This window comes from Octodon degus, unplaced genomic scaffold, assembly GCF_000260255.1.
Source record: "Octodon degus isolate 3935 unplaced genomic scaffold, OctDeg1.0 scaffold00021, whole genome shotgun sequence".
Taxonomy (NCBI): domain Eukaryota; kingdom Metazoa; phylum Chordata; class Mammalia; order Rodentia; family Octodontidae; genus Octodon; species Octodon degus.
Window position 1 is genome coordinate 8920592 of NW_004524597.1, and position 14835 is coordinate 8935426.

The window sequence follows — 14835 nt, forward strand, 5'->3', positions numbered from 1 at the left end:
TTTTTTTTTTTTTTTTTTGTGGTACTGGCATTTGAACTCAAGGCCTTGCACTTGCCAGGCAAGCACTTATTCTACTGAGCTATCTCTCTGGCCCTCCTCTGCTTTTTTTGTAGACTACTTCCAAGTTCTTGATATCTTGTTATGAGGTTGAAATAGCTGAAGAATTTGTCTGAACAACCACCTTTTTTATCTTTTTCTAGCCTTGTCCGGGAGTCCAGCAGTTCTCGCTCACCAACCCCAAAGCAAAAGAAGAAGAAAAAGAAGAAAGATAGAGGACGGTAAGTTCCTAATGTACAAAGGAGCAATCTTGTGGTACATTTTGTAGAAATTGGTTCTGCTTTAATGAAGCAGGTCATACTGTCAGAAAAGTAAGGAAGGAGTTAGCATTTAAGGTCTTAGCTGGGAGAAGGTTCTTAGCAAGCGTTGAATCTGTACCTGTGTCAAATAAGAACTAGCCAGCAGCGTTACGGATTTTTGAAATTTTATTTTTATGTTTAGGTTGGTTTTAAGGAGTTGCTATCTTACAGAGTAAAAAAAAATAAGCCTTTGGCTGAGCTATTGATGTTATTGGGCCTGTGAAAGTGTTTCAGAACTGTTTCTCAGGGTGAGTTGTAAACGGAGGACCAGGAAAGAAGCCAAGCAGAATGACCTTGCTTTTGAACCCATTTTTAGCAGGTCAGAGAGCAGCTCTCCTCGACGGGAAAGAAAGAAGAGCTCAAAGAAGAAGAAGCACAGGTATACAGTAGAAGTACTTGGAATAATTGGAGACTTATTGAGTTGAGGCCTATATATGAGTATGTATTTGGTTTTTTTAATTTTTTTTTTTTCCCCTCAACAGGTCAGAATCTGAGTCAAAGAAACGGAAGCACAGGTAAGAGCTCTTTGGCTAATAGAGGAGTATTAGGATATGGAAGTGGGGAACTATTGCTTGAATATCTTGGTTTTTGTTTTTTTCCCTTTGAATGTTCTTTATTTGATCAGGAGGAGGTTGTCTTTTCTTGAGTAAAGCTACTTTACAGTTCTTTTCTTTTGATTTTTTTGATCTTTTCTGGTATTGTCCTCTCAGATCTTTCCATCTTACTCTTTTTTTTATCTCATGCTTAGTTTGACTTCCTTATTTTTTTATTTCCTATTTAACAACTTCCCTTATTTCCCAGGTCTCCCACTCCAAAGAGCAAACGCAAATCTAAAGACAAGAAGCGGAAACGGTGAGTAAATTTGAAGGCAATTTGCTTAGTAGTTACATGAACCTTCTCTTGGGGGAGAGAATAGAATTTGCCATGTTTCTGAATGGTAAAGGGTTGAGAAATGGGTAAAAAGAATCCACTGTAAATATGATATTGTCTTGAGCTGTGTGGTGGTCTTCTTCAGGTCTCGCAGCACAACACCAGCTCCCAAGAGCCGGCGTGCCCACCGTTCAACCTCTGCTGACTCTGCTTCTTCCTCTGATACTTCTCGAAGTCGGTAAGGGGTAGTCCAGGAGGAAGGGAGGGTGAGGGAATGGTGGGTTAATCAACTTAATATTTATTGAGCGCCCACGGTGTGCTAGGCGCTGCACAGACCATTCGGAAGACACGGTCCCTGCCCTCTAGGAGCTGACAGGCTAAAGCAACAGGATGGACAGACATATACATTTCCCCTTCTCTTTTTTTTTTTATTTTTGTTTTGTTTTGTTATGCTGTATATGGACTGCCAGAATAGGGGGTGGGTGTGTCTGTTCATGGTGTCTGGGGGAGGAAGGAATCCTTACCCTGGCTTCCTTAATCGGGGAAGGCTTCCTGAAGGAGGTGGGCTGAGAGGTGAGTTGTGAATGAAGCAGGTAGGGAATGGGCCTGGTGGCGGGCTTGGGGATGTTTGGGGGAGGTGAATAAAGGGTAAGAGGGAGAACATTTTGGGGGATTGTGCTAGGAAGACAAAGAACAAAATTGAATTTTCATTTCTTGAATTGAGTCGTGTAACTAAGAAGGTCGTTTGGAAGAGGGTAGTACAGTTAAAAGATGGTTGGAGTTGGGGGAGGGGGTTTTCTGTTCTCCCTTGAGTTGATATCCCTGTTTTCCTCCACCGTCCATTAACTCCCACAGGTCTAGAAGTGCTGCAGCTAAAGCCCATGTAACTGTCTTGACTGGACAAAGTCCTTCCCCTGGTTCAGCATGCCAAGGGGCGGGAGATCCACCTTCCAGTGAATTAGGCACCACAAATACACAAAGGCCTAACAGTCCAGAACTCTTTACAAAGCAGCCAAGCAGCCCTTATGAAGACAAAGAAAAGAAGGAGGTATGTTCCTGAGTTTTTGCCAAATTTTGGAACAGATTTGAAATGAAGGGAAACACTTTTACCCCTCTTACTGGGGATTTAACCCAGGAGCTATCTACTGACCTATAGTTCCACCTATTTGACTTTCATTTTTGAGGTGGAATCCTGTAAAGTTTCCCAGGCTGGGCTTGAACTTATGAGCCTCCTGCTTAAACTTTCCAAAGTTTATAGTATTGCAAGCCTAACTAGATAATGGCTTACTCAAGAGTAGTGAAATTAGGTTGAGGATGGTGGCATGTGCCTGTAATTTTAGCACTCAGGAGGCTGGGGCAGGAGGATTGTTGCAAGTTTGAGTCCAGCCTGGCCTCTACACAGTTTATAAGGCCAATCTGGAATACATAGGGAGATTGTATATACAAAAAAAGTCTGTTTAGTTCTTGTGTTTCTCCTTCTTAGGAAGTTCTCACTATATTTGAAAATATTTTGTGTAGTTGTGAGTGAATTGTAAAGACTTAATCAAATTTCACTAGATACTAAGAACTGAAAAATAAGCTGTGTTTACTGTTTCATTACATGCTAGTTATGATGCATTAAATTTTTTTCAGCCCACTGGGTTGATTTGAAGACACTATGGAGTGTTCTTTTCAGTAATTCCTGTTTTGTGTCTGCTGTTTTAATTCTAAATTCTGATTGTGTTGTTTCAGCTTCTGTGGTGTAACTTCTAATTGATCTGGCCTAACTGCCATTTTATCCATAGTTAATTTTCCAAATCAAAGGCCTGTACACCTCACATTTTATCTGCTTTCTGTTGCATTTGAATTACTTATTTTTTTGGTATTAGGAGTTGAATTCCTGACCTCACACTTGCCAGACAGTTGTGCTGTGCCACAGAGCTGTAGCCCCAGCCCCTACATATGAGTTATAATTAAGGCTTCTATAGTTTCAGTATCATTTTTCCCTGAACTTTAGGCATCCCGGTCAGTTTTTTACTTGTGGACTGACCTACGTTGGGTCAGTGCATATCAAGGAAGGGCTGGGGATATATAGCTCAGTGGTGCAGTGTCTGCCAGGAGTCCTGAGTTTGATTTCTGGTTAAACGCCCCCATATATGTTAGGGAAGTATTCTACCACTGAAATACGTACTGAGTTCCTGGTAAACTTTCTAATTTTTCACACAAAACTTTGGATTGCTGGATATAGTGGCTTACATCTATAATCTCAGCACTTGGCAAGAGGCATCACCATGAGATTGAGACCAGCCTGGGCAACATAGTTTAAGACCAGCCTGGATTACACAGTGAGACCTTGACTCAAAAAAAAAAAAAAAAAAAAAAAGTTTGCGTGTACTGGTTTTCTTTTTTTTCTTTTGTATTTTAGGGAAGGGTCTACGGGGTTTTCAGGGTTTCACTACGAGATTGGACTGCTAATGATCCGCCTGTTCACAGCCTCCCAGGAGCTGGGATTACGGGCATGTTCCACCACGCCCAGTCTCAGTTACTATCTCAGTGTGCCCTGGGGGAGGGACTGGCTCGGCAAGCTTGAGGATCAAACCGCAAGCTTGAGGATCAAACCGCTGCTCCTGTGCCTGCTTGTAGGCGCTTTAATCAGCTGAGCTATTTGGCTGGCCTTTTTTTTTTTTTTTTTTTTTAAGAAAAAAGACAAGTTTAATTTTTTTCTTTTTTTCAATATAGTTCTCTGAAGGTGAGGTCAGCTGCCACCCATTTTAGGGAGCTGTTCTTCACTTCCCTTTACAGTACCATTTTGGGGGTTAATAGTATTAGTATTTCTGAAGCTGAGTTTAGTTCCCAGTACCCTCACCACCCAAAAAAACATTTTTTTCCACTGTTACTTTTTTTTTTCCTTTGTTATTAAAGTACTCTGCAGGTTTTTTTTTTTTTTTTTTTTGCAGAACCAGGAGTTGAACTCAGGCCCTTGTGCTTGCCAGGCAAGCGCTTATTCTACTGAGCCACCTCCCTGGTCCCCTGCAGTTGTTTTTGTTAATGGTAGTACACTTATCTTTTGAGACAGTTTTGCTAAGTCACTATGTTAACCTAAACTAGGGCTGGAATTTTTTTCTATTTTTTTATTTTATGTAGTTCAGGCTGGCTTTGATTTCAGTATATGGCTCAGGCTGGCCTTGAACTTGTGGCAGTCCTTCTGCCTAAGCAAGTGCTGGGATTATAGGCATGCACTACCAGAACTGGCAAGGGTTGGAACTGTGTTTTTGCCTCAGGCTCCTAGAGTGCTGGGATTATGGATTGTGTGTCACCATGTCTAACGAGGTCATAAGATTTTAAGGTCACAGATTTTATCTTCCTGTGTTTTCACCATTATGCTTTATATGTTGATATTTTCTTATGACTAGTGAGGCAAAAGATTAGTTGGTGTTATGAAGTAAATAGAAGAAAAGATTCCTTGGATAGGGTGTTGAGATTTTATAGGTGATAAAGTTAATGGTATTCATTTACATACTTCCTGTTCCTACTCTCTCTTCCTACTCTTAGAAAACTGCAGTTCGACCTAGTCCCTCTCCGGAAAGGAGCAGCACAGGCCCAGAACTACCAGCTCCCACTCTGCTCCCTATTGAGCAGCATGGCGGCTCCCCACAACCTCTTGTGAAAACCTCCCTAAGTCAGGAGCCAATGAACCCCCCATCTGAGGCCTCTCCAACTCGGGGCCATTCACCACCTAAGTCTCCAGAAAAACCTCCCCAATCATCTTCAGAGAGCTGCCCACCATCCCCTCAACCTACCAAAGCTTCTCGGCATGCAAGTTCTTCTCCTGAAAGTCCTAAACTTGCACCAGTTCCTAGCACCCGTAGAGAGATTTCTTCTTCTCCCACATCCAAGAATCGCTCACATGTCCGAGCAAAGCGAGATAAATCACATTCTCATACCCCTTCTCGTAGAATGGGGAGATCTCGTAGTCCTGCTACTAAGAGAGGGCGGTCTCGGTCTCGAACCCCTACTAAGAGAGGTCATTCTCGGTCTGTGTCCCCTCAGTGGCGTAGATCTCGATCTGCACAGAGGTGGGGAAGATCTAGAAGTCCCCAGAGGCGTGGTCGCTCTAGGTCTCCTCAACGACCAGGCTGGTCCAGGAGCAGAAATACCCAGAGAAGAGGCAGATCTAGGTCAGCAAGGCGAGGCAGGTCACATTCTAGATCTCCAGCCACTAGGGGCAGATCTCGTTCTAGAACCCCAGTTCGGCGGGGTAGATCTCGTTCTAGAACGCCTACAAGGCGCAGGTCTCGGTCTAGAACACCTGCCAGGCGCAGGTCTCGGTCTAGAACACCTGCTCGGAGGGCCAGGTCTCGGTCTAGAACACCTGCTAGGCGCAGATCTAGGACCCGGTCACCAGTAAGACGGAGATCCCGTAGTAGATCTCCAGCCAGGAGAAGTGGTAGGTCCCGCTCTAGAACTCCAACCAGACGTGGACGCTCACGCTCTAGAACACCAGCCAGACGTGGACGCTCACGTTCTAGAACACCAGCCAGACGAAGTGGACGCTCACGCTCTAGGACTCCAGCTAGGCGAGGGAGATCTCGGTCTAGAACACCAGCAAGACGAGGAAGATCTCGGAGTAGAAGTCTAGTTAGACGTGGAAGATCTCACTCTAGAACCCCACAAAGAAGAGGCAGGTCTGGCTCATCATCAGACCGCAAGAACAAATCCAGAGCATCTCAGAGGAGGAGCAGGTCCAACTCAAGCCCAGAAATGAAAAAATCACACATCTCAAGGCGGAGCAGATCTCTCTCTTCACCACGATCCAAAGCAAAATCTCGCTTATCTTTGAGGCGAAGCCTTTCAGGGTCTTCTCCGCGTCCTAAACAAAAATCACAGACACCGCCTAGGCGCAGTCGCTCTGGATCATCCCAACCTAAAGCTGAGTCAAGAACACCAAGGAGAAGTCGCTCTGGTTCTTCACCACCACCTAAACAGAAATCTAAAACACCATCAAGACAAAGTCGTTCCAGTTCACCTCACACTATGGTGAAATCTGAAACACCACCAAAACAAGGGTCTGTAACAAGTCCCCAGACCAATGAACAATCTGCAACGCCACAAAGACAGAGCCAGTCTGAATCATCACCTGACCCTGAGATTAAATCTAGGACTCCTTCTAGACATAGCTGCTCTGGGTCCTCTCCACAAGTGAAGTCTCACACACCTCCACGACAGAGTGCATCAAAGTCGTCATCTCCTCAGCCCACAGTAAAGGCAGTACTATCACCACAACAAAGTCATTCTGGCTCCTCTTCTCCAAGTCCTAGTAGGGTGACATCTCAGACACCTCCAAGGCAAAGTAGATCAGTGTCTCCTTGCTCCAAAGTGGATTCTGGATTGTTGCCAGAACACATCCATTCTAGATCTTCCTCACCAGATGTCAAAGTGCAACTTGGGACTCCACTAAGAGTAATTCAGTCAGGATCTACATCACCATACCCCAAAGGAAAACCCCAGACTCCACCAGGGCAGAGTCTTTCTGAAGCCAAGTCACCATGTTCCCTGGAGAAGTCAAAAGAATCTGCAGCACAACAGAGTTGCTCTGAATTGTTCTCCCCATGTCCAGGAGTAACATCTAGCACACCAGTTGGAGTTGGAGAGAGCTATTTTGACTTATATCTGCAACAGAGAGGACAACCTGAAGTTTCGCCAGATCCAAGATCTGATACTTCAGCTACAGCAGTGACACAGGGTCCTGTGGAATCTCCATCTCTGCAGAGCAAATCTCAAACACCACCTAAGGGTGGCTGGTCCAGGTCCTCATCTCCAACCACTGAGCAGGCATCTAAATCTCCACCAAAACAAGATAGAGGCGAGTTATCAGCAAGTCCTATGTTGACATCAGGAATGTCTCCTGAGCAGAACAGGTCCCCATATCTTGCATTGGACTCCAAATCTCTTCTGGCACAAGGCAGATTAGAACCTTCTCTTGAATCGAAAGAGAAAACAAGCTTACCCCTTCATGAAGATACTGTTACTACATCATCTCCCAGACTGAGAGACAAATTTAGCCCTCCTGTGCAAGATAGGCCTGAATCTTCACCAGCCAAAGACTCATCTAAGATCTCTTTAAGGGAAAGAAGTGCTGCTGCATCGCCTTCAGATACAAAAGACCAAAACTGCCCTATACCTGAATCAAATGAGAAATTAACGGAGGTGGTAGAAAAGACTGAACAACCTTCAAACCAAGTCCTACCACTTATATCTCCAGAGTTTAAAGAAGTGGCTATAAGTAACTTTGAATCATCTCCTGAAATAGAAGAAAGGTCAACTATGTCATTGGCTCTTGACCAGTGTCAATTACAGCCACCTTTGGAAGCAGAAGTTCCTACAGTGGCCTCATGTTGGGGAGGACCACAGTTTTCTCCAGAACATAAAGAACTGTCTCCTGAGGAGAACAGCTTTGGATCACCTTTAGAATTTAGAAACTCAGGCTCTGCTACAGAAATGAATACTGTATTTTCTCCTGAAGTTAAAGAAGATTTGACTGGGCCGTTCCTTAACCAGCTGGAGGCAGACCCATCTGTAGATATGAAAGAACAATCAAGATCATCCAGGCACAGCAGTTCTGAGTTGTCCCCAGAAACAGTAGAAAAAGCAGGACTGTCTTCAAATCAGAGCATCTCATCACCTGTACTTGATGCTGTACCAAGAACACCATCAAGAGAGAGAAGTAGTTCCGCGTCTTCTCCTGAATTGAAAGATGGTTTACCCAGAACTCCATCAAGGAGAAGCCGCTCTGGGTCTTCTCCAGGACTTAGAGATGGGTCTGGGACTCCCTCTAGGCACAGCCAGTCTGGATCCTCTCCTCCAATGAAAGGGATACCTAGAACTCCATCAAGGGGACAAAGTGAGTGTGATTCTTCCCCGGAACCAAAAGTGTTACCTCAGACTCCTAGACCAAGAAGTCATTCTCCATCATCGCCAGAGCTCAATAATAAATGTCTCACCCCTCAGAGAGAGAGAAGTGGGTCAGAATCATCAGTTGAACCAAAAACTGAATCAAGGACTCCCCTTGGGCAGAGAAGTCGATCTGGGTCTTCCCAAGAACTTGAGGGGAAACCCAGTGCATCCCCTCAGGAAAGAAGTGAATCAGACTCTTCTCCAGATTCTAAGGCCAAGACAAGAAGCCCACTTAGGCAGAGGAGTCATTCTGGATCCTCTCCAGAGGTTGCCAGCAAGTCCATGCTTTCTCCTCGTCGCAGTAGGTCTGCCTCATCCCCTGAAGTTAAAGAGAAACCAAGAGCAGGGTCCAGGGCCCAGAGTGGTTCTGATTCTTCTCCTGAACCCAAAGTACCTGCCCCTCGGGCCCTTCCCAAACGTAGCAGATCAGGCTCATCAAGTAAAGGTCGAGACCCTACTGAAGGAAGCAGTAGTTCTGAGTCCTCTCCAGAACACCCACCCAAATCCAGAACTGCTCGAAGAGGCTCCAGGTCCTCATTAGAGCCAAAGACCAAGTCTTGCACACCACCTCGACGACGTAGCTCTCGATCTTCTCCTGAGCTACCTAGAAAAGCAAGGCTTTCCCGTAGGAGCCGCTCTGCCTCCTCATCACCTGAAACTCGCTCTAGAACTCCCCCAAGACGCCGAAGAAGCCCCTCAGTGTCTTCTCCAGAGCCAGCTGAAAAGTCAAGGTCACGTCGAAGACGCTCAGCTTCGTCTCCACGTACTAAGCCAGCTTCAAGGAGAGGCCGTTCTCCTTCACCAAAACCCCGTGGTCTACAGCGGTCCCGTTCCCGTTCACGTAGAGAGAAAACTAGGACAACTCGACGTCGAGATAGGTCTGGTTCTTCTCAGTCAACCTCTCGGAGAAGGCAGCGGAGCCGGTCCAGGTCTCGGGTCACTCGTAGGCGGAGGGGAGGTTCTGGCTACCACTCAAGGTCACCTGTTCGCCAGGAAAGTTCTCGAACTTCCTCTCGTCGCCGAAGAGGTCGGTCTCGGACGCCACCAACCAGTCGTAAGCGTTCTAGGTCACGAACCTCACCAGCTCCATGGAAACGCTCTAGATCTCGAGCCTCTCCAGCTACTCACCGACGGTCCAGGTCCAGAACACCCCTGATTAGTCGGCGTAGATCCAGGTCTCGAACCTCACCCGTGAGTCGTAGACGGTCAAGGTCCAGAACATCAGTGACTCGACGAAGATCTCGGTCAAGAGCATCCCCAGTGAGAAGGCGATCCAGGTCCAGAACACCACCAGTAACCCGTCGCCGTTCAAGATCTAGAACACCAACACGCCGAAGGTCCCGCTCTAGAACATCACCGGTGACTCGCCGGAGGTCCAGATCTAGGACTCCACCAGTAACCAGGAGGCGATCTCGAAGCAGAACCTCACCTATCACTCGCAGGAGATCTCGATCTCGAACATCTCCAGTCACTCGCAGGAGATCTCGATCTCGAACGTCTCCTGTTACTCGAAGAAGGTCCCGATCTCGGACTTCTCCAGTGACACGCCGCCGCTCAAGGTCCCGAACACCTCCAGCTATTCGGCGCCGCTCTAGATCTCGAACACCACTTTTGCCACGGAAGCGTTCTCGAAGTCGCTCACCACTTGTTATACGCCGCCGTTCTAGGTCCCGTAGTCCACGAGCAACTCGGGGCAAACGGTCCTTAACAAGGTCTCCTCCAGCCATCCGCAGGCGTTCTGCATCTGGCAGTAGTTCTGATCGTTCACGATCTGCTACTCCTCCAGCAACAAGGAATCATTCTGGTTCTCGGACACCTCCAGTAGCAATCAATAGTTCAAGAATGAGCTGCTTCAGTCGTCCTAGCATGTCACCAACTCCTCTTGACCGATGTAGGTCACCTGGAATGCTTGAACCCCTTGGCAGTGCTAGAGCACCCATGTCTGTCCTACAGCAGGCCAGTGGCTCCATGATGGATGGTCCAGGTCCTCGAATACCTGATCATCCAAGAACATCTGTGCCAGAAAATCATGCTCAGTCTAGAATTGCACTTGCCCTGACTGCCATCAGTCTTGGAACTGCTCGGCCCCCTCCATCCATGTCTGCTGCTGGCCTTGCTGCAAGAATGTCCCAGGTTCCAGCTCCAGTACCTCTCATGAGTCTCAGAACAGCACCAGCTGCCAACCTTGCTAGCCGGATTCCTGCAGCCTCTGCAGCTGCCATGAACCTAGCCAGTGCCAGAACACCTGCCATACCAGCAGCAGTGAACCTGGCTGACTCAAGGGCACCAGCTGCGGCAGCAGCCATGAACTTAGCCAGCCCCAGAACCGCAGTGGCACCTTCAGCTGTGAACCTTGCTGATCCTCGAACACCTGCAGCCCCAGCTGTGAACCTAGCAGGAGCCAGAACCCCAGCTGCCTTGGCAGCTTTGAGTCTCTCGGGCTCTGGCACATCTTCAAATGCTGCAAATTACCCTGCTAGCTCCAGAACGCCTCAGGCTCCAGCCTCTGCAAACCTGGTGGGTCCTCGATCTGCACATGCTGCGGCTTCTGTGAATATTGCCAGTTCCAGAACACCTGCAGCCTTGACTCCTACAAGTCTCACCAGTGCTAGGGTGGCTCCAGCATTGTCTGGTGCAAACCTCACTAGCCCCAGGGTACCCCTCTCTGCTTATGAACGTGTTAGTGGTAGAGCTTCACCTCCACTTCTTGACCGAGCCAGGTCCAGAACACCACCATCTGCCCCGACCCAGTCTAGGATGACCTCTGAGCGGGCCCCTTCCCCTCCCTCGAGAACCATTCAGGGTTCTTCACAGGCTGTTCCCTCAGCACAGGATCGACCTAGGTCTCCAGTGCCATCTGCTTTTTCAGACCAGCCCCGTGCTTCAGTGGCCCAGTCTACCCCTGGAGCAGGGTCTCAGTCCCTTTCCTCTGGGACTATGATGAAGACCTCATCCTCTGCTGGTGATCACAATGGCATGCTCTCTGGCTCTGCTCCTGGGGTGTCCCACCCTGAGGATGGGGAGCCACCTGCCTCTACTGGGGCCCAGCAGCCTTCTGCATTGGCCACCCTGCAGCCAGCAAAGGAACGGCGGAGTTCCTCCTCCTCCTCCTCATCTAGCAGCTCCTCCTCCTCCTCCTCCTCTTCGTCCTCCTCGTCCTCCTCGGGCTCCAGTTCTAGCGACTCTGAGGGCTCTAGCCTTCCTGCTCAACCTGAGGTGGCACAGAAAAGGTGAGGCGATTTGAATTTGAGGAGTCTTTTGGGGGAGGTATTGGATTAAGGGAGTGGGGAGGGAGAAACTATATCACAGGTTCTTGGCTCTTTGAAGTGATGGGGGACCTTGCCCCTCAAGCTGGGGTAGAAGAGAATGCTGGGGTGGGGACTATGGGGGGAAGGGATGGGACAGGTGAAAGTCTCCAAAGATTAATTCTCCAGAGGATAATGACAAGTTTTCCGTCTCTACAGAGGACAGAACTAGAGGAAATGGACTTAATTTTACAGCAGGAGGGATGGCAGTTAGACCTCAAGAGGAACTCCCTGGGCTGGAAGGATCTTCAGAGGTCATCCCATCCCTCTCCCTGCCTCCAGGCAGGACGGCCCCTCCCCAGCCAACCTCCAGTCACTGGGGCCTCCCCAAGCTGCGGCTCTCCAAGGAAGGAGACCACCCAGCTTCAACTTCCACATCTGAGCCCAGAGGCCTTATTCCTCTTCAGGGACATTCTTGAGGTTTAACCTTGATCCCTTGTGCTTCGGGACCCAGCCTGTTGCTTGTTTTAGCAGAGGTCTGGTTGCCTCAGGCCACTGCTCTCCAGAGAAATGCTCACTGACTCGCCTTCCAGGGCTCCAAGAACTCCCAGGCCTTTGTCAGGCACCCCTCCCCCACTGCCATTCCTCCAGGCCAAGGAAGGTAGGGTTGGGGCTGGGGGGCTTGTTTCCTTGTGACACTGCTTTTCTCCCACAGGGTCCCCAGCCCTACCCCGGCCCCAAAGGAGGCTGTGCGAGAGGGACGTCCCCAGGAGCCAGCCCCTGCCAAGCGGAAGAGGCGCTCTAGCAGCTCCAGTTCCAGCTCCTCCTCTTCCTCTTCCTCTTCCTCCTCATCTTCTTCCTCCTCTTCCTCTTCTTCTTCTTCCTCCTCATCTTCCTCCTCCTCTTCCTCTTCTTCTTCTTCCTCCCCCTCCCCTGCTAAGCCTGGCCCTCAGGCCTTACCCAAACCTGCAAGCCCCAAGAAGCCAGCCCCCGGGGAGCGGAGGTGAGTGCTGCCTTGCCTGGGGTGGAAGGGGAGGTGGGGGTGACTTCTCCAGAGCAGGGACCCTAGGTGAGGTCCCTGCTGGGGTGCTGCTTTTAGAGTTTGGTGTCTGATCTTTTGGGGAGGAGTTGGGCACTCAGCACTCCCCACCACTCCATGGTGCCCTCTTTTGGTAAAAGGCTGCATCATCCAATGGGTCTTGAAGCTGGAATTGGGAAGTCCTAGGTTTCTTCCTCCCTTCCCTCCCTTTCCCCTGTGCAGCCTGGTCCCAGGGATTCTAGCTCTTTAAGTTTCCCCATTGCTGCTGCAGGGCTCTGGTCTGGCCACCGTCATCTTCTCCCGACTCTGTCCACAGCCTCCTCCCTGTCTCCCTGCCTCCACGCCATTCTCTTCCACACGTAGCCAGAGGGATCTTTCTAAAACGCACATCTGGTTACTTCCCTCCACTCCACAAATCCTTCCGGGACGCCCTGTGGCCTTCAGGATAAAGCCCCACCTCTGCGGGAATGGCGTGTGAGGCTCTTCACCAGCTGGCCTTGCCCACCCTGTGCTCCTCCTGCCCGCCCCCACACATGCCCTGTGCTCCAGCCACACCCAGCGCCTTGCAGTCTAAGGAGAGCCCCATGCCTTTGGACATGCTGTTCCTTCTGCCTGGAATTTCCTTGTCCGCCTGGTGAACTCCTCGTTCTGCAAGACTCCACTCAAAAACAGCACCTCCGAGAAGACTGCCCTGCCCCTTCCCTGCGTTGTCCCCTCTTCCCCTACCCCTGGGTCTCCAGCCCAATGCACATCCATTCCTGCGGGGCTGTTTCCCACACATGGGGCCCTGTGTTCCTCCCATGTTGGCCTTCTTCACTACCAGACTGAGCTCCTCCAAGGGCAGGGACTGTCTTTATCTTTGCATCCCCCGCTGTACCCTGGGCCCTGCCCACTGGGGGCACACAGTGGATGTTTTGCGGGCGGATGGGTGAGTGCGGACAAAGGTGGGTCTGAGGCTGGCCCTGCGTGGTGTGAGGTTTGGTGGTCAGGACCTGGGTGGGTGGTCCTGAGTGTTAACTGGTGGATTTGGAAGGGTGTGGTGCTATGGTGTCCTTCTCTGCTCTCTAGGTCTCGCAGTCCCCGGAAACCAATAGACTCCCTACGAGACTCCAGGTCTCTGAGCTACTCACCTGTGGAGCATAGGCGTCCCTCACCCCAGCCTTCACCTCGGGACCAGCAGAGGTAGGGCTCAAAACAAGTGCTAATAGCAGATCTTGTTTGGCTTTACCATGTGACTTGTACAAAGAAAGTTTGAGCAGGAATGGTGTCTCCTGCCATGTGATCTGATGGTAGTTCTGTGTTGCAGCAACAGTGAACGGGTTTCCCGAAGGGGCCAACGTGGGGACAGCCACTCTCCAGGCCACAAGCACAGAAGAGAGACACCTAGTCCTCGGCCTGTTCGACGCCGCTCATCCAGGTACATCACCCTTGAGAGGCCACCTCTTAACAGCTGGCATGTTTTGGTGTGGGAAGACTATGGTGGGAAGCTGAGGACTGGGAGGAGGAGCCCTTACATGCATACTGATCTTTAGTTTGCTTTGTTGCAGGTCTCCGTAAATATTTCGTGTAATTCTACAGTGGCCCATGCTCTGGAGCCACAGGGAGGGCCACCCTCTTCCCCAACAGAGCCGTGGGAGGGATCTTTTGTCAGCCCTGCCAAATCCCGGCAGCATCTTGGGAGGGAGGACTCTCCTTCCTTTTTTCTTTGTTCCTGTGAAATGTTAATCTCTGTGAGTTTTTCCTGGTTCATGTGTTTGGGGGTTTTGGGGTGGGAGGGAATGTGGATAGGAGTTGGGAGGGGGAGGATGCAGTTCAGGACACCTCAACCTGAAAGCAGAAAGGTCTTGGGAGTTGTGGGTCCCCTTAGATCATAAGGGTGATGGTTTGGTACTTGGGAAGTTTGTGAGAGGTGTTCTTGGAAGGGGCAGTTTTGATTTATTTAGTGGGTCCCTAACTGCCCCCATGAAGTTGTGGCCCCCTCCCCCAACTTTTCTTCACGTTTCTTAAAAGGCATTTTGGTTTTTTAAATCTGTACAGCAAGAGCAACTTTTTCTGTCAAATAAAAATGAGAAATGCAGGATTGGTCTGTAGACTTTTATTTTAAGTGTGTGGCGCCACCTTTCACCCTCCCCCAAGTCTGTGGAATCTCTTGGGGGCCTCAGGGATGCGGTTCCCTGTGGAACATACTCTCAGGGTGGAGTGTGCTTTGAAAAAAGGGAGTCTTCTGTTCCCTGTAGCACCAGGCTGGCCCATGGGTTCGTTTAGTCCTCTCCAGGAGGAATCAGCTTGGCCTTTAGGGTGGTTCAGGTACCACAGTATCTTTCAGGGGGCAAACAGGGCCAAAAGCCAAATAGCAAAGCAAGCAGCCTGGTACACAGCAGTTTCAGGAGTG

General features: G+C 49.4%; 1 protein-coding gene across 17 annotated transcripts in view; it reads left to right on the top strand.

The window, feature by feature from the left end:
- The window catches only part of Srrm2 (serine/arginine repetitive matrix 2), a 20294-nt gene extending 5774 nt beyond the window's left edge, over nt 1–14520 (top strand). For 3 of the 17 annotated variants that reach the window (XM_023711371.1, XM_023711382.1, XM_023711372.1), the window contains 12 exons: nt 201–278; nt 673–735; nt 839–871; nt 1158–1208; nt 1372–1464; nt 2082–2274; nt 4758–11389; nt 12120–12407; nt 12888–12917; nt 13512–13625; nt 13750–13860; nt 13991–14520. In XM_023711371.1, coding sequence (XP_023567139.1) covers nt 201–278; nt 673–735; nt 839–871; nt 1158–1208; nt 1372–1464; nt 2082–2274; nt 4758–11389; nt 12120–12407; nt 12888–12917; nt 13512–13625; nt 13750–13860; nt 13991–14000 — 7696 coding nt within the window. In that variant the 3' untranslated portion in view covers nt 14001–14520. Of the gene's footprint in view, nt 1–200; nt 279–672; nt 736–838; nt 872–1157; nt 1209–1371; nt 1465–1549; nt 1800–2081; nt 2275–4757; nt 11390–11623; nt 12408–12714; nt 13626–13749; nt 13861–13990 lie in introns of those variants that run through there. The other 14 variants (XM_023711374.1, XM_023711373.1, XM_023711375.1 and 11 more) reach the window with 14 other exon arrangements.
- Nucleotides 14521–14835: the final 315 nt, after the last annotated feature.